The 27,991-nt window shown below is 39.7% G+C and overlaps 1 protein-coding gene across 1 annotated transcript in view; it reads left to right on the forward strand.

Annotated features, from left to right (window-relative positions):
- The window catches only part of TRAM1 (translocation associated membrane protein 1), a 32,102-nt gene extending 10,769 nt beyond the window's left edge, over nt 1-21,333 (forward strand). The window contains exons 4-11 of the mRNA XM_060775456.2: nt 1,134-1,250; nt 3,694-3,752; nt 5,567-5,651; nt 9,455-9,525; nt 13,967-14,071; nt 15,471-15,614; nt 17,546-17,703; nt 20,742-21,333. Coding sequence (XP_060631439.2) covers nt 1,134-1,250; nt 3,694-3,752; nt 5,567-5,651; nt 9,455-9,525; nt 13,967-14,071; nt 15,471-15,614; nt 17,546-17,703; nt 20,742-20,815 — 813 coding nt within the window. The 3' untranslated portion in view covers nt 20,816-21,333. The remainder of the gene's footprint in view (nt 1-1,133; nt 1,251-3,693; nt 3,753-5,566; nt 5,652-9,454; nt 9,526-13,966; nt 14,072-15,470; nt 15,615-17,545; nt 17,704-20,741) is intronic.
- Nucleotides 21,334-27,991: the final 6,658 nt, after the last annotated feature.

Consider the following 27,991-nt stretch of genomic DNA (forward strand, 5'->3'; position numbering starts at 1 on the left):
CAGAGGAAATTGTTGTCCATAGACTCTCCTGGTCATTTTTTACTGGCATGGCTGCATGGATGCCTTTTACCTTCCCGCCAAGGCGTTACCTATTGATTTACTCACATTGTATGTTTTTGAACTGCTAGGTTGGCAGAAGCTAGGATAAACAGCAGGAGCTCATCCCAACATGCAGCTTTGAACGGTTAACTTTCCAGTCAGCAAGTATTCTGCAGCTAGCAGTTTAATCCACTGTGATCTAAAAATCTGGGTTGACGTCTCCTTGGGCCAATGCTAGAGACAGGGAGAATTATGCCAATTCAATGAGTTCTGTGTTTCCTGCCAGTTACTGAGAAATTGTCCACCATGATTTGGGCAAGTGAGGGGTAATAAGGTGGTTGCATCTCACCTTTACTTCTTGCCAGCATCTTTGCATTGAGTCCCTAATAGAGGAAGATTGTTTTTGTTGTGCTTTACTCTCCCCCACTCCCATGTTTTCAGACCACATGATTGATGATGATGTTGATGTCGATGTGGGAACGTCTCCCACATTGTTATCACTGCCTTTGTAATGAGTTGCTAATGATGCTTCGCTCTCTCCTCCACCTTCATTTGTTCTTCTTTCTTATATATATTCCCTTCCCTAGGTTTATTTGTCAATATGTAGGTTTTTTGAGAACTGCAGTGCAGTTTACATACACATTTCCATTGCAACCCCTCAAACAAACAGATCTTCTCCTTCTCTTTAGATCTTCCTAAGTATGCTCCCTCTAAAAGCTTTTTTAAAACAAGAGGAAAAGATTTATTTTTTACATGCCTCTAGGTTTTGCGCTCCACAGACCATCTCAAATTCTGTAATTTTGGGGCCAAATCTTGCACTCGCCTTATTCACGAGAGTGCTTTATAAGTATATTTATTATGTGTTTTATATTATGTTTGGCATCGAATTGTTTCCTGTTTAGAACCCGTTCTGAATCCCTCCGCAGAGGTCGAGAAGGACAGGGTATAAATGTTTAAAATAAATAAATAATATATATGGTAATTGATTGCTGCACGCACCATAGACTCAGTTTTAGATTTCGCTTTGACATGACAAATGACTCCTTATCAAAATCACTGTGCAGATCAATAATACAAATTACTTTTTCTGTTAGAAAATAAACAGGAAAATGCACTTCTCCAAGACGAAGCATAGCAAGTTCAATGAATCTGGACAACTCAGTGCATTCTACCTTTTCTCCTGCGTCTGGGGCACCAGCATTCTTGTGTCTGTGAGTATCTCACCTTATGTGTTTATGGTGAAAAGAGTGATTTGAAAGTATCTGAACTCCTAGATTGGGATTTATGTTTGACTGTTTAATCTTGGCTCAAAGCTGAACAACTAGCTACTTTTCAGCTCTTTTCAACAGCAAGTGCTTTCTAAACTTGTGCATTTGGTGGGTTAAATCTAAACTAAGAAAGATTACTGAAATCTGACTTGATTCATTGATTTCAGTGGAAGCTTTGCAAATGGCTACTGTTTCAATCACATATGTGTTTACGTGGATCAAATGAAACCCAGTGCATGTTTGCTAATGTAAACAAATATGTGGCTTCTATTCGTTTTCTTGCAGGAATAGATTAAATGGCATACCGTAGTTATGGCATTATTGAGTTTTTTTAAGCTGGATCAGAGAACATTTTTATTCAACTCTGAATCATTGCAGATGTTGATCTTTCCTTTTCCTTTTCACAACTTTTTCTATCTGCATATGCAAGGTCACCCAAGTGTATAGATACATTAGTAAATATTCTATATTATCTACTAGTTAATCCAACCATGCTTCACTGTGGCTCAGTCTGAAATGAAATGAATGGGATAGTAAATAAAAGTATTGCTATGGACATAGATTCACTGAGAAAACACATCATTCAATTCAATACCTTGCCTTGTGTTGCTGTATCGATGTGGAATTAAAGGAAAGAAAAAGAGGATTTTATCCATAATCTTTTTTGTTTGTTTATTTAGCTAGTGGATTGACTACATTTTTGGTTTGTCCGTGTCTGCATAAACATAAAGATCTGACAGTTTAACGACTCTGGAGCATGCAACATATAAGTGCCCATGAGAGAATCAATTGTTTTCTAAATTCAAACCACACACTTGCAAATATTTCTCCTGCACATGCTTTGCTGTGGCTCATTCTGATATGAAATTGTTTTCTAAATTCTAACCTCACACTTGAAAATATTTCCCCAGTGCTTTATGGATAGTCAAGCAAATGCAAAGCATATTGGAAATTGAAGTCGTTAGTACTCAAACACCATGTTGGTCGGAATGAGTGTTATGCCATTAGCAATCAAACACAGCTTAGCTTTCATTTCTTATACTTCTGTGGTGAAATGATAGCTGCTCTGAGATTGGGTGGTATTTTTTATATTGCTGAGTTAAAAGGAAAGCTGTGCTGTGATTGGTTATTATTTCTTATACTGCTGAGGTCAAATGGAAGCTGCTCAGTGAGAGGTTATTTCTTTTACTGCTGAGGTAAAAGGAAAGCTGTGCAGCGATTGGTTGCTAGAGCTCAGTTTTCATTTCTTGTACTGCTGAGGTAAAATGATAGCTAGGCTGTGATTGGTCTCTTTGGGCATCACAGATTCCACTGTATTCGCTGATTGCCAGTTTTACGCTAAATATACGCATGTGTTTTCAAATGCAATGTTGTGTCATAATTTCATTTTACTATAAAAACATGTGCATATTAGATTGCAACCTTGTGTCGAAATGTCAAGTAAATCAACCAACTACTTTTCAAGTTTTGCAAGCACAAACATATACAGGCTGAGATTTTATATATAAAGATTTCACCATGCGAAAGTGGGAAAAGAGAGTAATCAAAGATTCAGTGTTACGCTGTAGTATCTTCCAAAGTGAACTGTGGGTAGGCATATGGCACGACTCATTTGGTTTTGTTTCTGGGAAAGAAGGGGAAATAAATGCCCATGCAATAGCTAGCTTTCCATGTTGGTGGTTGTTATGAATGGGCAAAGCATGTAAACTTTATTTTGGTGGATTATAATTCCAAAAATCCTCTAAAGACAGAATGGCCAGTGGCTATACGAAATGAAAGACCCAGGAAGCTATAACCCTAAACACCAATACTTCTGAGCTCTCTAAATGGGTGATAGTTTGTCTACTTTGCATGGCTATCTATGCTGTGAGGCTGAAGAATCCCTATCCTCAAATGCCAAGAAAATTCAATCTCTCGTCTCAGTGATCAGAAGAGATCTAACTCCTGTGCAGTCGGAGAGAGTCTTCATGCTGCAATGTATCCCCTTCTGGGCAAGACATGTGCTGTAAAAGAGGACATTTTTCATTGAGCGAGGAAGCAAGGGCTTGGCAGACAATATGATTGAAGCTCTGAAGGGTTTGAATTATTACCTCCTTAAAGGATTGCGAGGAATCACATGCAACTGGTCTGATCTGCATTCCGATATAATGAATGCAAATATCCTTTGCCCTTCCTTGCCTTCTGGGAACACTTTGTTAAACATTTTCTGAGGACAAGTTGTAGAGGTTGCAACATATCCAGAGTCAACCGGAACTTGGGGAAAAACATTTTGGATTTACCAGTAGCCTTTCTAGCAAAGAGATTGTGGCAAACTGTTGTCCAGAAAAGGAACTCTGTCATGCTCTAATTGTCCGGATTTTAAAATGTGAACCCTCCTTATTTTCAGGAGAACTACATTTCGGATCCAACATCGCTCTGGAGGGACTACCCGCATACTGCAATGCCGTAAGTTTACTTTGTTAAATTCATAAAGTAGTGTATGTGCATTCACTATTCCTTTTTTCTTTAAATCAGTTAATATCTTGCTTGCAACTATAGTGATACCTTGACTTAAGAGTTTAATTGGTTCCATGACTGAGCTCTTAACTCAAAATGTTCTTATCTCAAAGCAAATTTTCTGTTGCGATGCTATTAATCCATTCCAGCCCCCCAAAGTCCCCCCGTTTAAAAAAGAAAGATCAACTTTAAAATGGTAAAAGCACAAAGTTGTGGCAAGGAAGCAAAAAGTGAAAAGCAGAAGCATCATTTTTTTCATACTCATTCCAGCCTCCTTTCCTCTCTTGTTCTCTCTCTCTCTCTTCATGAAGCCAAACATTTAAAAAAAAAATTAGCTCAAAGTTCCTCAAAGCACACAAGAGCAAAGCAGGTGGCAATCTCCCAAAGCAGGCAAGAGCATAAGCCGCGAGGCATAGAGGCTGCTCCCTAAACTCTGTACTCTCTCTCTAACGCTTGCTCTCTTGCTAGTTCTTAACTCAAACACTGTGCTTATGTCGAAGCAGAACATGGGCTGAGCAATAGCTCTTAACTCAAAACACTCTTAAATTGGAATGCTCTTAGGTCAAGGTTCCACTGTATTATAATTATCCTATATTTACATGTTATATAACTCTCTTCACCTGATCTTCTAATAGACTGCTTCTTAGGTTGTGGGTCCTGATCCCAAATGAGGTCTCCTTAGCTCAATGTCATAAAAAATTTGGCAACAGTAAAATATTTCTGAATGCCACCTATTTACACAAATCTGTTAGCAACAATCTGCAGTGTTTGTAGTGGACTCTGCACAAAATGCTTCAGCTATCCTCCACAAAAGGGAAAAGCAGCCTGTATTGCAAGCCTTGCAAATGTTGATTTGTTATTAGTAAATGTTTGACTTTTATACCTATTTTATATACCTGCATATCTGGGTCACATAAAAATTTCTCAGCTAGAAAAAGGTCAAAAGTGAAAAAAGTGTAAGAAACGTTGTTCTAATGCACATTCAATGAATGCTATTCTTATTAATAGTGTATGTATTACTGGTAACTTCCACCATAAATAATTTTTGCCAATCATGTAGTTTATTTCATTTTTTCATGTCAGGAATGACTTGAGAAACTGCAAGTCGCTTCTGGTGTGAGAGAATTGGCTGTCTGCAAAGACGCTGACCACGGGATGCCCAGATCTTTTACCATCCTGTGGGTGGTTTTTCTCATGTCCCCATATGGGAAGCTGGTGCTGACAGAGTTCACCCCACTCCCCAGATTTGTACCACTGACCATTCAGTCAGCAGTCCTGTCAGCACAAGGGTTTAACCCATTGCGCCACCGGGCGTCCATCATGTGGTTAAGTTGTTGGAATATTGGCCTAGAGTTCTGAGTGACTGAGGTTCAAATCTTGGCTTAATCACAGGAACTGACTGGGAGAACCTCAGCATGTCACATTCTCTCAGCCTTAGAAAAGAGAAATGATAAATCCCTTCTGGATAAATTCTGCTAAGAATTTTAAGTCAAAATAGATGAACACTGGATCTACATATAATCCAGTTTCAGAATGTAGATTAACTGGTTTAAATCTACACTGTATTATGAATCTACACTGATTATATGGCATAGATGGACCCTCGAAAATGACTTGAAGGCACATTGCAACAAAAAGAGTCACACAAGAAAACATGTTCATTGTGTCTCCATTGTAACATCAAATTTGAATGTGATTTTTTTTTTCAGGGAGTATTTCAATATCTTTGAACTTTCTCTTTTCTTTTCTGTATTATTATTCAGGTTTCAAATGAAGTTTTTTTACATCTCCCAGCTAGCATACTGGTTCCATGCCTTTCCAGAACTTTATTTCCAGAAGACAAAAAAAGTAAGCCTCCTTTAAAGTTGTAATCAGAAGCCTCCTTTAAAAAAAAAAAAGTGTGGGGGGGGGGGAGCAATTTTTAATTAGCCAGAAAATAGGAACAGGAAATATAAGCTCTTCAAAGAACTGATTTTTAAGCATTGGGTATATTGGAAAGCTATTTGATATTCCTTAAACGTTGTCTGGATCTGTTACCTAATGTTGAATGTTAATTCTTTCATCTAACTTGTAATGTTATTCAAGGTCTCTGACTCTTCACATGAGGTCTTTAGCACAGGATAGCAAGGACATCTTCAGTCGGTTTCCTCTCCAAAAAAACTGGTTCATGCACTTGAAAACCTTCCATGAAAGTAGTGATCAACTGTTTGTTCATAACCATTTAGGCTCTAGTCAGGTATTCACTTACCTAGAAATATAAGATCTGCTCAGCTGTATGACTAAACTTATATAAGATTGAACTGTTAATTGCAAATAAGAAAACGTAACTGACAAATGGCAATTTTAGCATCTAAAATTTCAGACAGCATTGCAAATAATCTGTAGATCTTTTAAAGATGATTTTAGTGGGGGTTTGGATACAACATTGAGCCAATGATGTGGAACATGTAACCCTCTAGATAGAATGATGATGATGATGATGATGATGATGATGATGATGATTAGAACATGTGCCACAAATACCATCTGCCTGTGACAAAGAACTGCTGGGATCACAAGCCTGAAAAGGTTACAGAAAATGAACATGTCAGACTACCCTGGGACTTCCAAATTCAGACTGAGTTTTGGAGCACAATACTCCTGACCTCATGATCATGGGAAAAAAACAAGTATGGATCATCCATGTTGCAATTCCAGATGACAACAGAATTGATGAGAAGCAACTGGAAAAGCTTACACGATATGAGGATTCAAAGTTAGAACTGCAAAGACTGGCACAAACCAGTAAAGGTGGTCTCAGTGATGATCAGCACACTGGGTGCAGTGTCTAAAGGCCTTGGCCTGCACTTTGAAAAAAATCAGTGCTGATAAAATTACCATCTGCTATATATTTTGTGCATTGGCATATCTTTGTGCCTAACAGTTCAGAGAGATAGCCAGGTATATCAGTCTAACAACTGAGAAGCCACAGGTGTCTGACATCATATTCAAGTTCTACTAATCTAAATTCCCCTTCAAAGGCAATATATTTTATGGGAGAGTAGATGTATTTTGAGTAACTGAAATAACATTTCTGAAGATCTTTGAGTCCCCCCAGGGGTGAGAAAGGCAGTATATAAATACTGTAAATAAATAAATAAGATCTGCTATATATTTTGTGCATTGGCATATCTTTGTTCCTAGCGGTTCAGAGAGATATTCAGGTATATCAGTCTAATAACTGAGAAGGCTAATTTGCCTTGCATGAATACTAGTGGATATTTATTTATCACTAAGGAGAAGATTCACTCAAATGAGTATTTAACTCTTCTCAGGAAGATCATACTTTACAAAAGGGTTGTGATTACTCCAAATAGTGTGCATGCCAATTAATCTCCAAAAGGGTCATGTTTCCAAAAGGCTATGGAGTTTGTGGTTTTCCAAAAGGTTATGATCTAAAAGGTCATGCCTTTCAAAACCCAATCCATGTTTTGTTTTCTTTTCTCACTGCCTCCAATTTTGTCTTTTCCAGTGAGTCATGTCATCTCATGCTATCTCCAAAGTAGCCTCATTTTTACTCATTTTGACCTGATTTACCACAGCTTGGTAAATTTACCATTTAAATGTTTTTTTCAGTGATCTGTGGCACCCTATAGCTTTCTGAAACTAGAAATGGAGATGGAAACAGTTTGGGATAATACAAATCATACTGTTATCGTTATCACGCCTACAGGGATTGTCACTGCTACTGCCATTTGAAAGAGCTAGTTTATAGGAAAAGTTTTAATGTTTATATTGGAAAATGTATGCTAAACTTTCAAAAGTCGTATATTATTTGATGTACAACTAGTACAATCAACAACTCATTCATTCATTTACATGTATGATATGTGTAATATATTTCACATAGTGCTAGATTGCTGGTTAACATTGTATCCAGGAAACCATTTCTCATAATAGTTTTCCATAAGAATAACTTGATTATGAAAATGTATCTGTTGAAGTGCTTTTCTATCACAGGAAGAGAATACTTGTTGTGAGCCTTTGGGAATTAAGGCAAAACTAAATGAAGTGATGTTGCAAATCTGTCATCTCTGGTTTCTGATTATGTCGATACAAAATGGAACCGAAATGCAAACATTTATTATTTTCTGCCTTCAAATCTGTTACATTAGCACAGAAATTTCTGGATAGCTCAGCACTTACTATGCCAAATACAGCAAGAGCTTGCTCTTTACCCACTAACACAAATCAGCCTTTTGCTTTGCTGAACATGCAAGGCTTGAATTATGACATGCCTAATTTGGACAGGGTGTCCTTTAAAATGGCAGGTCTGCAAACAGGGAAGGCAGTCTTGTATGACATAAATATCAGTGTGTCATTACACCATTGGACCGTGAGTGGTGCTCCTGAATCTAGTTAAGAGGTTGAACAACACTAATATCCAATTGTGTGTTAACATTGCGAAATTCTGGATTGTTGCAGTTTAGAACATGGCACAGGGAACTGGGAAATGTGTGTTATAGGAAACCTATTAGTATATAAAATTCTCTTTTTCATGTATTAAACTTGGAAGAGACTACAAGAGCCTTCCAGTCCAACACTCTACCATTCAGGAACACACACAAAGCATCCCCGACAGATGGCCATTCACCCTCTGCTTAAAAACTTCCAGAGAAGGACTTCGTGTGTCTTTTTATGTGTACATTAACAAAAGGAACAGGAATTATTTTCCTGACTATCTTTTAGGTCAAAGATAAGGAGACTGGACAAGTCCCAACAGCATGGCTGCTTTTCAGGGTGATAGGAATTGTAGTCCATCAGCTCAGACCAGATCTGGAATACTGTGTCTAATTCTGGGCACTGCAATTTAAGGGATATGTTGACAAGCTGGAATGTGTCCAGAGGAGGGCAACTAAAATGATCAAGGTCTGGAGAACAAGCCCTATGAGGAGCAGCTGAAAGAGCCGAGCATGTTTAACTTGCAGAAGAGAGGCTGAGAGGAGACATGCTGGCCTTGTATAAATATGTGAGGGGAAGTCATCAGGAGGAGAGAGCAAGCTTGTTTTCTGCTGCCCTGGAGACTAGGTTGCAATGGGTTCAAACTACAGGAAAGGAGATTCTACCTGAACACTAGGAAGAACTTAGTCTCTGATCAAGGCATTACCTAACACAGTGTAGTATATGTCTGTATAGTATATTTCCCTGGTTACAAGGGACCTGTAAACTCCTGTGTGTTTACTATTTATTTAACAGTGGTGCATCCATGGATTGTAATAAAGTTCTTATCTTCCTGGCTGTGAGAGCTGTTCAGCAGTGGAACTCCCTGCCCCAGAGTGTGGTGGAGGCTCCTTCTTTGGAGGCTTTTAAACAGAGGCTGGATGGCCATCTGTCAGGGGTGCTTTGAATGCAATTTTCCTGCTTCTTGGAAGGGGGTTGGACTGGATGGCCCAACTCTGTGACTCTCTTATTCTATGAATGCAGTTTCCCTCCGTGCTGCTTTAGTATTTGTCTAAGAGAAGCATTGTTAGACTAGCTGCTCAGTCATAAACTCTAGGATTGGCTAAAAAATCAGATTAAGGGACAAAATCAAGCAAGGTGTGTATGGATTGAGGACTGAGAAGCAGCTCCCAACATTTGAAAGACTGATCATGTTGTAACTTTTTCCATAGGAAGATATTCCTCGCCAGCTTGTCTACATTGGGCTTTATCTTTTCCATATCACTGGAGCTTATCTGTTAAAGTAAGTGATGCATATGTTTTTCCTGTCATCCTGGGACACCCATTGAGGACTGGGTATAACAATATCAAATGGATGAAGCAGTGCACAAACGTAAATCTACTTGTCCAAGGGGAATTTCTCCTTCCCTGCAGACTAGAACTGATGTAGGAGTGAAGAGGGTTCTCTCATTATGGAAACCATTCTGTCAGTCGAAAAATCTCATTTGATTTCACTCATGATAAATAAATATAAATGCAACAGTAAAATGCAGTGTTTCTTATAATGCATTGCAATGGATGTTGCATTTTGCCCTATATAAATGCTGCCATAGAAATCTGCCTAAAATTTTGGATTTCAAAAAGACAGGTATGTCATAAGCATAAAAGTCAGGTTTCATTTGCATTGTGCTTTTGGGGCTTCAAAGAACATCATTCCATCTTTCCTAAACCTCTGGCAAATAAATGTAGGTTCATATCTGAATGTTATCTGTAGAATTTGTCTCAAAAGCACACAAAGCTATTGTCCAAGATAGTAATCATTTTGCAAAATACTTTTCATTTCTCTCCACTCTTGAAAACAGACGCGAGGGTCAAGTGGGTATCTGACCTTCAAACAACAAAATATTCAGGATACATTTTATGTTTTGTTTTCGTGTTGGCTGTCTCGTTGCATTATAATTAGGCCTTGATTATCCTCTTGAAAAGTAGGTGCTTAATATTTGAAATATAGAAACATGTTTGAATATGAACACCAGCTTGGAATTCGTGGAATTGTTGATTATTTAACTTATATCCTACTTGCCTCCCAACATGGGGCCCAGACAAGATTATAACCTAGATCAGTGGTTCTCAACCTGTGGGTCCCCAGTTGTTTTGGCCTTCAACACCCAGAAATCCCAGCCAGTTTACCAGTTGTTAGGATTTCTGGGAGTTAAAGGCCAAAACATCTGGGGACCCACAGGTTGAGGGCCATTGAGCTAAATGAAAACAAAGTACATCTCCAAAACTATTAATAAAAATTTAAAATAATTAAATAATCATCTCTCGGAGAGTCAATATGCTGTAAGCGTTTCAGTATTGGACTAAGACTTTGGAACCTTCACTTGATCATGCTAACCCATTGGGTGGCATTGGGCAATTCACATTATCATAGCCTGAAGACACACAGCAACAAATTAAAACCGATAATTTAAAACCCTTTTAAAATCCCTTGTAGAGCATTGTAAAATGATAAATCTACAACCAGGCACACTAATAAACCTTCTGCCATGACCAGTTAACAGCCAAGATAAAGGTTTCCCCTGGCATTAAGTCTAGTTGTGTCCGATTCAGGGGGGTGGTGCTCATCTCCATTTCTAAGCCGAAGAGCCGGCATTGTCCATAGACATCTACAAGGTCATGTGGCCAGCATGACTGCACGGAGCGCCATTGCCTTCCTGCAGAAGCGGTACCTATTGATCTATTCACATTTGCATTTTTTTGAACTGCTAGGTTGGTAGAAGCTGGGCCTAACAGCGGGAACTCACCCCATTCCCTGGATTCGAATCACCAACTTTTAGGTCAGCTAGTTCAGCAGCTCAGCGGTTTAACCTGCTGTGCCAACAGGGGTTAACAGCCAAAGACCTATCTAAATAAAAAGATAACATACAATTAGTGTAAAATCTGTTTCATCTGTGTGCCAATTTGAGGAAGGTCAGTATGACATTCCCAAAAGATTTATTTTATGACGTGGTCCAGTAGATCTCCTTGAATCTTTGCCAACCCCACCTTTTTCATTTTCTTTGTCACCACATCAAATGGAAAGAAAACAAGCAACTGCCAGATGACCCTTTAAACTGAGTTCACTAAGCTTTGGGTGAATGGGACTCTGTGATATCAGCCAATGGGGATAGCTATAGGAAAGGAAAAGAGAATAAAGAATATTGCCCCCTAATTCTAGCATTGCACTAACCTCAAACTTCAGTTGAGCATAGTTTGGGTATTGAAAAAGGAGTCACGATACCAATGGAATGTAAACACAGAAAATACAGGAGTTCTAGGCATGAAGGATTTTCCATGTGTCATACCATGTAATGCTAGATATTTGAGGCATGAAGGAAAATTTATTTGGGGGGGAGGTCTTTCTTACCCTATAGCCCTCTCCTATTGATTGATTGGTTTGTTTGCTTTATAACATCCTTTAGTTCCAGAAGATCATCATCACATTTGCTGATCGCCTGAAAGCTATCTGTAAAAATAACTCCTTCCAAGCTGAAACTCTTTCAAGAAAGAATAAGCTCTCTTCTGTTATCAAGCAAAGACCTTTGTGGTCAGGCAGGCTTTCAAAAATGATCTAGCTGTTGAGAAAGAAGCTTTTAACAGATTAAAATAGCTAATTTGTATTTTTGTGTACTTAAAAAAAATAGTCAATATTTTTTTAATTATAATTTATTTAATTGAGTCTCTGCAGAATAACTTTGTAAGTTTCTGTTTGGACCTGCTATTATCAGATTGTATTTGTACTTCTTTTATACCTGCGGTAAGTCACCTTGAGTTGTAATATAGGGCAGGTTGTGCAAGTCAAATAAATACATTGCCAAAATCCTGCATGAAGTAAAAAGACTTTATCATATAATAGAAGGACGCCAGGGAAAGGACCTTCCTAGCATTCTAAGGCAAGGACTTTCACAGCTTGATAGCAGCTACTGAGAAGGACTTTGAACTTTGTATGGGGGAAAAGTTGGTTACTGCCTTTTTGTTTCATAAAGAAACAAAGAGAGTGCATTGACAAATCATTACTTCTGACTCTTCAGAGGGTTTTGCCCCTCTTCCTCCTTCCCTTTTAATCGTTTAACAATTTAAAGACCAGTTCTAGTTAACCATCTGAATGAAGCCACTGGGTAAAGCCCATTGATTCAATGGCTCTACTCAAATGAAGGCTAAGCCATACCAGGCCCTCAAATTGCCAAGTAGTCACTTTAAAATGAGCAATTGGCACTAAAAACAAAAGCGAACGAAATAGACTGTTGACAGAGAAAAGCAGAACTAGAGGTTACTAGCCAACCTTTTCCCCCTCAAAATGCTCCACAAATTAAGTCATGTCTTCACTGTGTTGTTGATGGCTTTCATGGCGAGAATAACTAGGTTGCTGTGAGTTTTCTGGGCTGTCTGGCCACATTCCAGAAGCATTCTCTCCTGATGTTTCACCCACATCTATGGCAGGCATCCTCAGAGGATGTGAGGCCTGTTGGAAATAAGGCAAGTGGGGTTTATGTATCTGGAATGTCCAGGGTGGGAGAAATAACTCTTGTCTGTTGGAGGCAAGTGTGCGTGTTGCAATTCGTCACTTTGATTAGCATTTAATGGCCTTGTAGCTTCAAAGCCTAGCTGATTGCTACCTGGAGGGGTCCTTTGTTGGGAGATGTTAACTGGCCCTGATAGTTTCTTGTCCAAAATCCTCCTGCTTTTTGAGTGTTCTTCTTTATTGACTGTCATGATTTTAGAGTTTTTTTTACTACTGGTAGCCAATACCATGCAACTGTGGACAAGTCTACATAGGGACCACCAAATGCAGTGTTGCCCAAACACGAATCAAAGAACATGAAAGGCACTGCAGGTTAATTCAGCCGGAGAAGTCAGCTATAGCAGAGCACCCGATGAATCAACCTGGAAACAGCATATTAATTGAGAACACAGAAATGCTGGACCACTCTCAGGACCACCATGTCAGACTTCACAGAGAAGCCATTGAAAACCACAAGCATGTGGACAATTTCAACAAAAAGGAGGAAACTGTGAAAATGAACAAAATCTGGCTAGTGATTTTTTTTAAAAAAAAAAAACCTGTAAAATCAAGATAGTAAATAAAGAGCAACACTCAAAAAGCAGGAGAATTCCAGACAAGAATTAATCAGGGTCAGCTAACACCTCCCAACAAAGGATTCCCCAGGCAGCAATCAGCCAGGCTTTGAAGCTGCAGGGCCATTTAATACTAATCAAGGTGGCTAATTGCAACATTCACACTTGCCCCAAGCACACAAGAGTTATTGCTCCCATCCTCGGTGAAACATCAGGAGAGAATGCTTTTGGAACATGGCCATCCAGCCCATAAAACTCACAGCAACCAATATCTTCACTGTTTGCCCAAAATACTCTAGTTCCTCTCTCAGACATCTGTTTCATGTCCTGTACGATCACAAGCTTCATTCAGGATGGCTTGTAAATCCCAAGGGCTTTTTCTCTTTCAACCCAGTTATCACTATGTCTGAGGGGCCTATACAATCCTAGGGAAAGATTTTAATTTTCTGTTGCCTCTTGACAGCAGTCATGGGGAGTGGGCTGTGTTCATGCCTGAAAAGCAGGGTTGACTCCTCTGTGACTATCAAAATATCACTACATGTAACATGATCTTAATTCACAGATGAATAACTGAATGTTCAATTAATCAGCAATTCATATTGTGTCCTTTGCTTTTGTTTTTGTAGTTTGACCCACCTTGGACTTGTTCTTCTGGTTTTACATTATTTTGTGGAATTTCTGTTCCACATCTCCAGACTCTTTTACTTCAGTGATGAGAAATATCAGAAAGGGTAAGTGCTCCACTGCAATGGCAGTCGGTACTCCCATATCAATATGCTGATGGATCCACACCAGCTCTTACATAAAACTGTAAACATCCACGGTGCTGAATTGGCCCAATATCTCCTAAATGTTCAAGCTAAAATTGTTGGAAATAACAACTTTCGACAAGCCTCCTATGCTAGTTATTTTTTTTTTTTTGGTATATAGTTCAGATTTCTTACTATATTTTATGTATATTTTGATATGGAGTTTTCCCTGAACTCTATGTTGTTTGAGGTTGTGGGAGGGACTTGCAGACCATGTGACCAGATCTTGGACTATTCAGGCTGAGACTCCGTTCTAGAAGTCATTTGCATCTGAAGCAGTGCAGTTTATGAAGTCAGTAGTGTCAGTATGCTGTAGTGTTTAGTCAGTCTGTATTGAGTCAGTGTTCAGTAATGTATTAGACCGAAGAGAGTGTTGGTCTGTATGCAACAAAGATGAGACTGAAACAGTATGCTTTCGAGAACTTACTGTTTAAACACTCACTCAGTAAGAAATGTACATGTATGCTGAATACATGAAGTTTGTAAATTACTTTTAATGAAGACTATGTATCTTTGGTCTCTTGAGAGCATGATTTTATGGGAGAGTAGATTTCTTTTTGGGCAACTGAAATAACAGTTCTGAAGATCTGCTATAAATATTTTTGCATTGGCATATCTTTGTAACCATTCAGAAAAATAGCCATGTATATCAGTCTAACAACTGAGAAACCTAATTTGCCTTGCATGAATACTGGTGGATATTTACTACTAAGGAGAAGATTCACTCAAACAAGTATTTAACTCTTTAATTCATTCCACATTGTTAAATCCTATCAATTCTAGTCGTCATTGTCCTTTGTCTATCTGCCAGATTACCCAAAGGCCTGGTCCCATATCCATGTTTTTAGTTTCTTTCTCAGGAAGATCATACTTTACAGAAGAGTTATGATTATTCCAAATAGTGTGAATGCTGGTTAATCTCCAAAAGGGTCATGTTTCCATAAGGCTATGGAGATTTCTGTTTTCCCAAAAGGTTATGGTCTCTAAAAGGTTGTGGCTTTCCAAAAGATGCAGCACCATCACTAACATCAGAGAGAGCATGGCTCTTTTAATGATTCAAACTGAAAGTATGCCTACAAATACCATTTATATATTTCCAGCTAACCTGAGGAAAGGGGTAGAAAGGTGTTAATGTTGGACCTATTCAGGAAATACTACTTGCTTTTGTATAAATTGAAGGGAGCCTCTTTCATAGAAAAACAGTATGTGTTTTCTTTAAAAAAATTGTTTGCACACATACAATTTTATTTGGTTACTTCATTATCAGCATTGCAATAAAATATGTGATTCTAAGTGTAGCCATTCGGTCCCTTCCTTCTAGGTTTTCAGTCTGGGCCGTGCTTTTTGTCTTGGGAAGACTCCTGACCTTGATTCTTTCTGTACTTACTGTGGGGTTTGGCCTGGCCAGAGCAGAAGATCAAACATTGGATTTTAGTACCGGAAACTTCAACGTGCTGCCAATCAGGTATAACGCAGAAACTGTTTCAATTAGTACACCTTATTCATCATGGCAACTCTATATTCAGAGCAGAATTGAACATAGTCATGCTGGGTGCAGGGATATGGGAGCTGCTATTAGAAAAACAACAACATATTATTGCACTGGACAACACATGTTGATGCCTCACGTATTAGCCCTATATCTGGGTGTATTTTACCTGCTGATTTATTTATTTATTTGCTGCATTTAGATGCCGTCCCTCTCAGACTGCAAGCAACTAGGGACGGTTTACAGTTGGTACCAAGACCATAAAATACAATTTCAATATAATAATTCCAAATAGGGCACCAGTTTTCCTATATCAGCTCAAGTTTTTTAGATATAGAACATATGCCATCTTCCAGTTGCATCTGCTAGCCCATAGAAAACCATGATAACTGTATCTAAGAAACTAGAACGGATATGGTCTATCCAATGCAATTTTCTGAATCAAAACACCTAAAAACCCCGGGAATATGCCTAAAAAAACCAAGAAAACAAGAAAGAATGTTTCTGAATGGGCTGTGTTATGATAGTTTTATATCTAGCTGAATAGTGTTTGTCACTGTGATATACAATTCGTGAAATTGGATTACAAAATTATGGCGAGAAATGCCCCTCAGAATATAATATAAGGTGTAGTCTCCAGGTTAAATAACTAGATTTCTCTTGAAAAATCACAGATAAGTTATTGCATCATGATGGAGAATTCCTATGGTGCATTGAGATTGTGCCTTTAAGAGCATGCATTCTTGTATTATTACATGGAAACATATGAATCTGCCTTATACTGAGTCAAACCATCGATTCATCCAGACCAAACCTGTTCATTCTGTGGGTGTTTGGGACTCCCAACTCCCAGAAGCCCTAACCAGCTTATCCAGTAGACAGGAATTCTGGGAGCTGAAGTCCACAGGTTGTACAAACTTCAACCTGTGGGTTCCCAGCTGTTTTGGCCTACAACTCTCAGAAATTCCAGTCAGTTTACCATCTGTTAGGATTTCTGGGAGTTGAAGGCCAAAACATCTGGGGACCCACAGGTTGAGAACCACTGGTCTAGACCAGCATTGTCAGTAGTGGTTATTTAGAGTTATAGGCAGGATTCTTCAGAGTATAAGTGTTAAGTTGTTCTGTAACTACATCAATTATGACACTGATTTGCACAATGCATATAATATGTACAGTAAGATTATTATTAGTATCAATATCATGGGCAAAATACATATAAACATCAATTATTCAATCAAAAAAAATCTATGATAAACATTAAACAATAAGTTCCCATTCACAAAATGTTGTGAGTTCTCTTGCCCATGGAAGAAGCAGATGTAAAGCAAGAGTCTATGATATTTTTATATGTACTAATTAGATAGTAGACTGTGACCCCTTAAAGGAAATATATTATCAGAAAAATGATTATGGAACATTAATAGATAGAAAATATCACACTGTATGCAACAAACACTTGCAAATGTATGTCTACTTAAATAAAATAAAATTTAAAAAAACTGAAGGTGAGGTTTTGAAGGCTTCATGAATGAGACCAGTTGGGAATTGTGCAAGGCTGGTGAAGTTGCCTGCCTCAGCCTGACAAATGGTCTCATTCATATTTCCTGCCTCCCCGATGTGCTATTATTCTGCTGTTGGGCACATTACAACCAAGGGCAAATCCATTTTTGTCATACTCAAAATTGGGGTGAGCATTACATTTGATGGTGCATTATACTTGAGTAAATATGGGTATATCGTACTCCTGTAGTTGCACTGAACTGTAGCATCAAATGTACCTATCACAAGGCAATTAGAGACTTAAACTGCCTTTAAGGAAACATCTTCCCAACAGGAACAGTTTTGCTAAAATTTGTCATATCTGATTTTTTTAGTAATCTTAATGGTCTTATCTCTTCTATTTGTAGAATCAGCGTTTTGGCTTCCATCTGTTTAACACAAGCCTTTATGATGTGGAAGTTCATTAATTTCCAACTGAGAAGGTGGAGAGAACATTCTTCACCTCCCCAACCAGTGAAAAAGAAGTTTGTAACAGCTAAAGGCAAGCCCTCCAAAAAAGAAAGAGGTTTGTGTTTCTTTTTTAATGCTCTGTTTTTGGTGAATGGAAGAAGACGCATACTTGCATTTCCTGCCACATTTAGGAGGGTATAACCATTATGGTTTCCGGTAATTCAGATTTGAAATTCAACTTCCCTGAATTTCAAAGTAAGGTGCAGTAACTAGATATATTACCATATACTAATCTGACAGAGGAAGATAAATGTGCATCGCTTATCAGTATGCATATAGCATGATTGACCTATCTAGATTGATATATACATGCCAGACAGCAAATAATGTTGCTACCATTAAGTGTCTGAATTGTGTTGCTGAAAGCTTTCATGATCAGAATCACTGGGATGCCGTGAGTTTTCTGGGCTGTATGGCCATGTTCCAGAAGCATTCTCTCCAGACGTTTCGCCCACATCTATGGCAGCTTGTGAGGTTTGTTGGAAACTAGGCAAGTGAGGTTTATGTATCTGTGGAATGTCCAGGGCGGGAGAAATAACTTTTGTCTGTTGGAGGTAAGTGTGAGTGTTGCAATAAGTCACCTTCATTAGCATTTAATGGCCTTGTAGCTTCAGTGCCTGGCAGATTGCTGCTTGGAGGAGTCCTTTATTGGGAGGTGTTAACTGGCCCTGATTGTTTCTTGTCCAGAATTCCCCTGCTTTTTGAGCATTCATCTTTATTGACTGTCCTGACTTTAGAGGTTTTTTTAAATACTGGTAGCCAATACCATGCAACTGTGGACAAGTCTACATAAAGACCACCAAACACTTGTCTGCTTGAGGCAAGTGTGAATATCAGCTCTTATCAAGCAGACAAGAATTCTTTCTCCCACCCTGGATATTCCACAGATATAGAGACCTCACTTGCCTAGCTTCCAATAGACCTCAGAACTTCTGTGGATACCTGCCATATTAATAATAATAATAATAATAATAATAATAATAATAATTTGCTTCATTTGTACCCCACCTTTCTCACCCCTGCAAGGGGAATCAAGGTGGCTTATAACTCCAGCAAGATTCATTGCCACTTAACATAGTTATAAAACATGTCCCATAAACTAAAAACAGTTAAAACAATAGGCAAATAAAATACATAGAATAAAAACCGGTTAAAAACATATGAAGTGCATGATTCCATTCATCCATAATCCTTGTTCATAATCCTTATTCAAACCATGTCAAAACCATAATAATTTATTCTGCAAACACTTGTGTACAGAGACATGTCTTTACATTTTTTTTCTGAAAACTAGAAGAGATGTGGCCTGCCTGATGTCACTAGGGAGGAAGTTCCACAACTAGGGAGCCGCCACTGAGAGGGCCCTGTCTCTCATCTCCACCAATCACACTTGCGAAGGAGGTGAGATCGAAAGCAGGGCCTCCCCAGTTGATCTTAAAGCTCTTGTTGGCTCATAGGAGGAAATGCATTTGGACAGGTAAGTTGGACCAGAACCGTTTAGGGCTTTCTAGGCCAAAACCAGCACTTTGAATTGTGCTCAGTAGCAAATTGGCATCCAGTGGAGCTGATGTAACAGAGAACTATACTCCCTGTACACCATTCTACTTAGAAATTTGGCTGCCACCCGTTGGACTAATGGAAGCTTCCATAGATATGGGTGAAACATCGGGAGAGTGCTTCTGGAATATGGCCATACAGCCCAGAAAACTCATAGCAACCTACTGTCTGAATTGTGTTTATATATTTCCTTTGGCAGTATTAATCAATGCAAAGTAGGTACGTATAGCAGAACTCTTTGCTAATAAAGCATGCGGCTTTCTAACATTCAGTTATTGAAATAAGTTCAATTTAGTTCCTTATGCATTTTTGTTGTTTACACTAATAAATATTTTCATTAGCAATCCATTAATCACAAACTTGATGTCGCACGTATTGCAAGATCTTTAATGTTTTCCAAAATTTTAGACTGAAGTGACCACAAGTTGACTTGAATAACTTGGTTTCTTTGCTGTGTCGATAGCTGTTGTTCTCACATGCTTCATGCATATTCTCCTGGCACATTATTTTGTGCCTTCAAGGGTATTTCCAACTTACGGTGAACCTGAAAGCAAGTTTTCTTAGCAAGATGTGTCCAGAAGGGGGTTGTCATTGCCTTCTTCTTGAGGGTGTGAAAAGATGCCTTCTGCGAGGTCACCAAGTGAATATCTGTGGATGAGAAACAATTCAGATTTGGTTTTCCATAGTCCTATATTCAAACCACTGCACCACGCTGGCTACTGCCGGGTTAAAACATTTTATTCTCTGGTTTTCTCATGGATTTATGGCTCTTTTTAAGCACTGTAATTCAACTTTGCTGTTTGATAAGGTCTGCATATTAACAAAATTAGAATTAACACACAATTTTTGGTAAAGCTTGGGTTTTACAAACTACTCTGGAATGGAGATTTCAGAAAGGTTGATACACTAAATAAAAATATTACTCTTGTGTAATAGCACTACGGTATTTGGTAATCCAGGAACCTCCGGTGGCGCAATGGGTTAAATCCTTGTGCCGGCAGGACTGAAAACCAACAGGATGGAGGTTCAAATCTGGGGAGAGTGCGAATGAGCTCCCTCTGTCAGCTCCAGCTCCCCATGTGGGAACATGAGAGAAGCCTCCCACAAGGATGGTAAAACATCAAAATATCCGGGTGTCCCCTGGGCAACTTCCTTGCAGACGGCCACTTCTCTCAATTTCTCAAGTCGTTCTTTACACACAAAAAAATTAAATATATATATTTTAAAAAATGGTAATCCAAATTTATTTTTTACTTATTACCTAAGATTGCAATTTCTCAAGTCGATCCTGACACAGAAACCCCACCCCCCCCACCCAAAAAAAAAAAAAAAGATTGGAGAAGGTCCTTTTTGGATCACGACATCCACAAACCACAGCCAGAATAAGGCCCTTTGGGTATTGTAGTCTTAAAAAGTGTGACCTCCTTATAAATCAATTCTAAAGAAATGTATGTCAGGCTGTTGTAAGTCTTTGAGTGCGCTAGGTTTTGTACTTAAAGGAAAGATGGTGAACCATATGTGTTTTCTTCTTTTTAGAAAATGGAATCAATGGAACATTAACCTCAAATGGAGCAGACTCACCTCGCAGCAGAAAAGAAAAATCCTCCTAAAACAGAACTTTCTTAAGTTAATTGACTAATATCCCCAAAGAGAACTGCTTTTTACTTTGGAAAGTCCTTCAGCACCAGAGTTCCTATTGTTAACAAAAAAATTTAATGCTTTTTTATTATTGTCACCATAATGCTTTGTTTAACTTTTTAAAATCTTTTAACTGAAGAGAGGGCCACATTATTTTTTTAATATCTTTGAAAATGTTTTGAGTATGAATTGGAATCCACTTTGCCAAAATCAACAACCTGCCATTCCTTCCAGCTTTATAGAGGTGAATATAGTCCATTCCAAAAAAGTGTTATAATGTTCCTGTTTTTAAAGGGAACTCAAAGTTGAAGTTTAAAACATGTAACACCATATCTTTTTTTAGATATTCTCTAACACCTAGGTGTCTATATTGATTTTACAGTTCACAATGGAATTTGTAAACCACCAAAATAATATCCATTATTTTGTAGATGGTATCTACAGTGATTCAAAAAAATCCCTTATTAAAATACAGTTGGACTAATTAAAATGTTGCTGTGTTTCTATGTTATCGGGAGATTTTTCCTTGTGTAATCTACTTTTGCTTAATTTGACATGTATTTTGCGGGGTAAGCTGCCTTGATAACCACAAAGCACAAGTAGTACTTATGTATATTATAGAATGGCTCCAGACTGCTACTTTGGTCAGATGGTTCCTCTTATTCATGGAAGTAACTTGGATCCAGTGTGTCAGTATCACCTGGGGTACATGGGGATGCTCTTTCAATGGTGATGCCAAGAATTGCTTTTTCTCCCAATACCACCTCCCATCAGGAACCCCCAGTTGTGCAATGGGTTAAACCCTTGTGCTGGGAGGACTGCTGATCGATAGGTCAGCAGTTCGAATCTTGGGAGAGCAGGTTGAGCCCCCTCTATCAGCTCCAGCTCCCCATGTGGGGACATGAGAAAAGCCTCCCACAAAAATGGTAAAATATCAAACATCCGGGCATCCCCTGGGCAATTGTCTCACACCAGAAGCGACTTGCAGTTTCTCAAGTCGCTCCTGACAGAAAGAGGGGGGAAAAAACATCTCCCATACTGATTTTGTGTAGGTTTTCCTATCCTTCCAAAGTGCATTGTATGAGTCTGCAAGAGGAAAAGAGGAACTGGCAAAATAGTTCCCTGCCTTTCCACAGTACCATCCAAGCACAATAGGATCTAGTCATAAAACTGCGAACAAAACCATTCTTGTTTGATTTTGGATGCTAAACAGCATTGGACGTGGTTCGGACTTAGGAAACTTCCAGGGAATACCTGGATCTCTAGGTTAGATTAGGAACAATCCTGCCTAAAGACCTGGAGTGCTACTGCAAGTCAGAGATGATAGCCTAAAGCTCTGACTCAGCGTGACAGCTGATTATGTTTTGATCCATTGATTTGCCAACAGATTGAATCTTTACTGGGTAACCGTATCCTTCTTAATCCTTATTCGTGTGTAATGTCTTAGATAAGTACAGGAATCCAGGCAAGTGATTGATGGCTGCTGAACCCAAGTCTAAGTTGACATCTCTTGAGTTTTGAATTAGGAGCCCCTTGTGGTGCAATTGGTTAAACCCTTGTGCTGGCAGGATTGCTGATCCAAAGGTTAGCGGTTCAAATCCAAGAAGTGGGGTGAGCTCCCATCTGTCAGCTGTATCTTCTCATATGGAGACATGAGAGAAGCCTCCCACAGGATGGTAAAACATTCTGGCGTCCCCTAGGCAACATCCTTGTAGATAGCCAAGTCTCTCACACCAGAAGCGACTTGTAGTTCTCAAGTCGCTCCTAACACAGAAAAAAGAAACTGAACAGAGTAAGATCAAGAGTCCTTATAAAGGAGCGTTTCCTAACATGTGGATGTTTTTTACTGGCATTCAAGTGTTTTCAGAAATCTCTAGTCAATACAAGGATGTTTCTGTTGGATTCTGACAATAAACATGTAGATAAGGATATAGATTTATCATGACTAAGTAGTGGGCCTCCAGCAAAGGATCACCGCCTTGTCAGGGCGCTGGAGCTTGAGCACCTCAATGATGTCATGAGCGAAACCGTGAAGGGCCACCCAAGATGGGACGGTTGTGGCAGAGAGGTCAGACCAAGCGTGATCCCTGGGGAAGGCAATGGCAAACCACTCCAGTATCCTTGCCAAGAAAACTAAATGGACCAATACAACCAGAGATATGTCGGTATGCCATTGGAAGATGGGACTCCCAGGTCGGAAGATGGCCAAAATGCTACTGGGGAGGAGCAGAGGATAAGTTCAACTAGCCCCAGATGTGATGACGCAGCTAGCTCAAAGCCGAAAGGAAGGCTAGCGGCCGACGGTACTGGAGGTGAACGACGAATCCGATGCTCTAAAGATCAACACACCATAGGAACCTGGAATGTAAGATCTATGAGCCAGGGCAAATTGGATGTTGTTATTGGTGAGATGTCAAGACTAAAGATAGACATTCTGGGGGTCAGCGAACTGAAATGGACTGGAATGGGCCACTTCACATCAGATGACCACCAGATCTACTACTGCGGACAAGAGGAACATCGAAGAAATGGAGTAGCCTTCATAATTAATAAGAAATTCGCTAAAGCGGTGCTTGGATACAACCCAAAAAATGACAGAATGATCTCAATTCGAGTGCAAGGAAAGCCTTTCAACATTACAGTGATCCAAATATACGCCCCAACAACAGCTGCTGAAGAAGCAGAAGTAGATCAGTTCTATGAGGATCTGCAGGACCTACTGAATAATACACCAAAAAGAGACATTATTTTCATTACAGGAGACTGGAATGCCAAGGTGGGAAGTCAAATGACAACAGGGATCACAGGCAAGCATGGTCTGGGAGAACAAAATGAAGCGGGACGCAGGCTGATAGAATTTTGCCAGGAAAACTCGCTGTGTATAACGAATACTCTCTTCCAACAACCTAAAAGACGGCTTTATACATGGACCTCACCAGATGGTCAACACCGAAATCAGATTGACTACATCCTTTGCAGCCAAAGGTGGCGGACATCCATCCAGTCGGTGAAAACAAGACCTGGGGCTGACTGTAGCTCAGATCACGAACTTCTTATTGCTCAATTTAGAATAAAACTAAAGAGATCAGGAAAAATACACAGACCAGTTAGATATGATCTCACTATTCCTAGCGAATATACAGTGGAAGTGAAGAACAGATTTGAAGGACTAGATTTAGTAAACAGAGTCCCAGAAGAACTATGGACAGAAGTTCGCGACATTGTTCAGGAGGCGGCAACAAAGTACGTCCCAAAGAAAAAGAAAACCAAGAAGGCAAAATGGTTGTCTGCTGAGACACTGGAAGTAGCCCAAGAAAGGAGGAAAGCAAAAGGAAACAGGGATAAGGGGAGATATGCCCAGTTAAATGCGCAATTCCAGAGGTTAGCCAGAAGAGATAAGGAACTATTTTTAAATAAGCAATGCATGGAAGTGGAAGAAGACAACAAAATAGGAAGGACAAGAGACCTCTTCCAGAAAATTAGAAACATTGGAGGTAAATTTCAGGCAAAAATTGGTATGATAAGAAACAAAGATGGCAGGGACCTAACAGAAGCTGAAGAGATCAAGAGACGGTGGCGAGACTATACAGAAGATCTGTATAGGAAGGATAATAATATTGAGGATAGTTTTGACGGTGTGGTGAATGAATTAGAACCAGACATCCTGAGGAGTGAGGTTGAATGGGCCTTAAGAAGCATTGCTAACAACAAGGCAGCAGGAGACGACGGGATCCCAGCTGAACTGTTTAAAATCTTAAAAGATGATGCTGTCAAGGTGATGCATGCCATTTGCCAGCAAATATGGAAAACACAAAAATGGCCATCAGACTGGAAAAAATCAACTTATATCCCCATACCAAAAAAGGGAAATGCGAAAGACTGCTCAAACTTCCGTACAGTGGCCCTTATTTCTCATGCCAGTAAGGTAATGCTCAAGATCCTGCAAGGAAGACTCCAGCAATACATGGAGCGAGAGTTGCCAGATGTTCAGGCTGGGTTTAGAAAAGGTAGAGGAACGAGAGACCAAATTGCCAATATCCGCTGGATAATGGAGAAAGGCAGGGAGTTTCAGAAAAACATCTACTTCTGCTTCATTGACTATTCTAAAGCCTTTGACTGTGTGGATCATAATAAATTGTGGCAAGTTCTTAGTGGTATGGGCATCCCAAGCCACCTTGTCTCTCTCCTGAGGAATCTGTACAAGGACCAAGTAGCAACAGTCAGAACTGACCACGGAACAACAGACTGGTTCAAGATTGGGAAAGGCGTACGGCAAGGCTGCATACTCTCACCCAACCTTTTTAACTTGTATGCAGAACACATCATGCGATGTGCGGGGCTTGATGAATGCAAAGCTGGGGTGAAAATTGCTGGAAGAAACATTAACAACCTCAGATATGCAGATGACACCACCCTGATGGCCGAAAGCGAGGAGGAGCTGAGGAGCCTTCTAATCAAGGTGAAAGAAGAAAGCGCAAAAGCCGGGTTGCAGCTAAACGTCAAAAAAACCAAGATTATGGCAACAAGAATGATTGACAACTGGAAAATAGAAGGAGAAACCGTGGAGGCCGTGACAGACTTTGTATTTCTAGGGGCAAAGATTACTGCAGATGCAGACTGTAGCCAGGAAATCAGAAGACGCTTACTTCTTGGGAGGAGAGCAATGTCCAGTCTCGATAAAATAGTGAAGAGTAGAGACATCAGACTGACAACAAAGATCCGCCTAGTCAAAACCATGGTATTCCCTGTAGTCACCTACGGATGTGAGAGCTGGACCTTAGGGAAGGCTGAGCGAAGGAAGATCGATGCTTTTGAGCTGTGGTGTTGGAGGAAAGTGCTGAGAGTGCCTTGGACTGCGAGAAGATCCAACCAGTCCATCCTCCAGGAAATAAAGCCCGACTGCTCACTGGAGGGAAAGATACTAGAGACAAAGTTGAAGTACTTTGGCCACATCATGAGGAGACAGGAAAGCCTAGAGAAGACAATTATGCTAGGGAAAGTGGAAGGCAAAAGGAAGAGGGGCCGACCAAGGGCAAGATGGATGGATAGCATCCTTGAAGTGACTGGACTGACCTTGAGGGAGCTGGGGGTGGTAACGGCCGACAGGGAGCTCTGGCGTGGGCTGGTCCATGAGGTCACGAAGAGTCGGAGACGACTGAACGAATGAACAACAACAAAGTAGTGGGCAAGTTTAAAATGGAAATCGATTCTGGTTTTTTTCTCCATGATCAGACTACCAAAAGATTTAAATACAAAGTTTAATAAGGTCAAATCTGAACTAAAAAGTTTGAGAAAGACTTGAAGGCTGTGTGGGTTCCCAGCTAAATCTTGGACTAATCCTACCAAGGTTGCCTATGGAAGCTGTCTGTAGCTACTTTGCTATAACTATTTCAAAAATGTTGGCCTTCTAGCTATTGCAGAGCTACAACTACAATCACAGCCAAACATTGGTTATGTTGGAGCCCCTGGTGTCGCAGTGCTCATGCAGGGACATGAAAGAAGCTGTGCTCATGCAGGGACATGAAAGAAGCCTCCCATAGGATGTTAAAAAATCTGGGCGTCCCCTGGGCAACATTCTTGTAGACGGCCAATTCTCTCACACCAGAAATTACTTGCAGTTTCTCAAGTTGTTCCTGACATGGAAAAAATGGTTATGTTTTCTTGGATTGATGGGAGCTAAGATTCAACAGCTGTCCCAGCTCTCCTTTATCAATAATTATGTGCAAAGTCCATGAGAAGAAAAAATAATGCAATATCAATAATAATCTTACAATGAGCTTTGATCATAAAATATTCTTAATTGTAGCTACCTTGTTCCAGGGTCATTAGAACCATTCCCAGTTCTGATCTTTGAAGGAGGACCATTCCTCATCCTTATTTATTTATTTGCCATATTTATATACTGCCTTTCTCAGCCTGGAGGCAACTCAAGGCGGTTTACAATCGACATAATTCAATGCCCCCAACAACTTAAAATATAGTTAAAACATTAACATATAATATAAACCATATAAAAACAATTATACACAAGTCCTCAGTGTCCCATTACTAAAATCATTTTCCAGTTGCGTCATCCAATTGTTCAGTGGATCTAAATTACCTGTTACACTGCATCTGCAAATGCTTGCTCAAAGAGCCAGGTTTTAACTCTTTTTCGAAATGTTAGGAGGGAGAGGGCCAATCTGATATCCCTAGGGAGGGTGTTCCATAGCCGAGGGGCCACTGCTGAGAAGGCCCTGCCTCATTCCCGCCAATCACATCTGTGAAGGAGGCAGGACCAAGGGCAGGGCTTCCCCAGACCATCTTGGCGACCTAGGTGGTTCATAAGGAGTGATGTGTTCGGAGAGTAAGCTGGGCTGGAACCATTTAGCAGTGGTTCTCAGCCTGGGGTCCCCAGATGTTTTTGGCCTTCAACTCCCAGAAATCCTAACAGCTGGTAAATTGGCTGGGATTTCTGGGAGTTGTAGGCCAAAAACATCTGGAGACCCCAGGTTGAGAACCACTGATTTAGGGCTTCACAACATTCTTTGACAATAAGGCTTGGGTCACATGACAACAGCTAGACAATTGAAATTAAAGCAACTTAATTCTGAGGGAGTGTCAACTAGTTTCTGCTGTGTTCTAAGAACATTCACAATGTTAATGAAATCAAAGCAATGCTGATTTCGCCTTCTGTATTTGTAGCACTTTGCCAGTAGACTATCGAAATGGTTGTATATTGTGTAAGTAAGTGGTGAAGAACACTTCTATATGATTACTGAGATCTTTTTTGGGGCATCATTTTCAGCAAAGAAGGGAGGAATATCTCTGGATGGGTGGGTTATTCATCCCACTCACTCCCAACAGGAGAAAATTAGTAGATCCTTTTGATATCTATACTAAAAGGAGCAATCCTCACAAAGGTCAGTCTTATTCTGACATCTCGCTCCAACAGGATACACTTCACTGTTTCTTTTTCTTCACTCCAGAACATTCACACACCTTCTTTTTCCTTTTCCTCTTTGCTCTCCTTCAGTGGGCAAAATTCCCTCCAATTCTACTTTCTCTCCTTTAAATAATAAGAGACCCCTTTCCCTTCTGCTTTTCACCCATCTACTGCCTCTTCCTTCCCCTCTTTCCTCTGGGAGCTCAAAAAGCGATTCTGTCAA

The sequence above is a fragment of the Anolis sagrei genome, chromosome 4 (assembly GCF_037176765.1).
Source record: "Anolis sagrei isolate rAnoSag1 chromosome 4, rAnoSag1.mat, whole genome shotgun sequence".
NCBI classification, from domain to species: Eukaryota; Metazoa; Chordata; class Lepidosauria; order Squamata; family Dactyloidae; genus Anolis; species Anolis sagrei.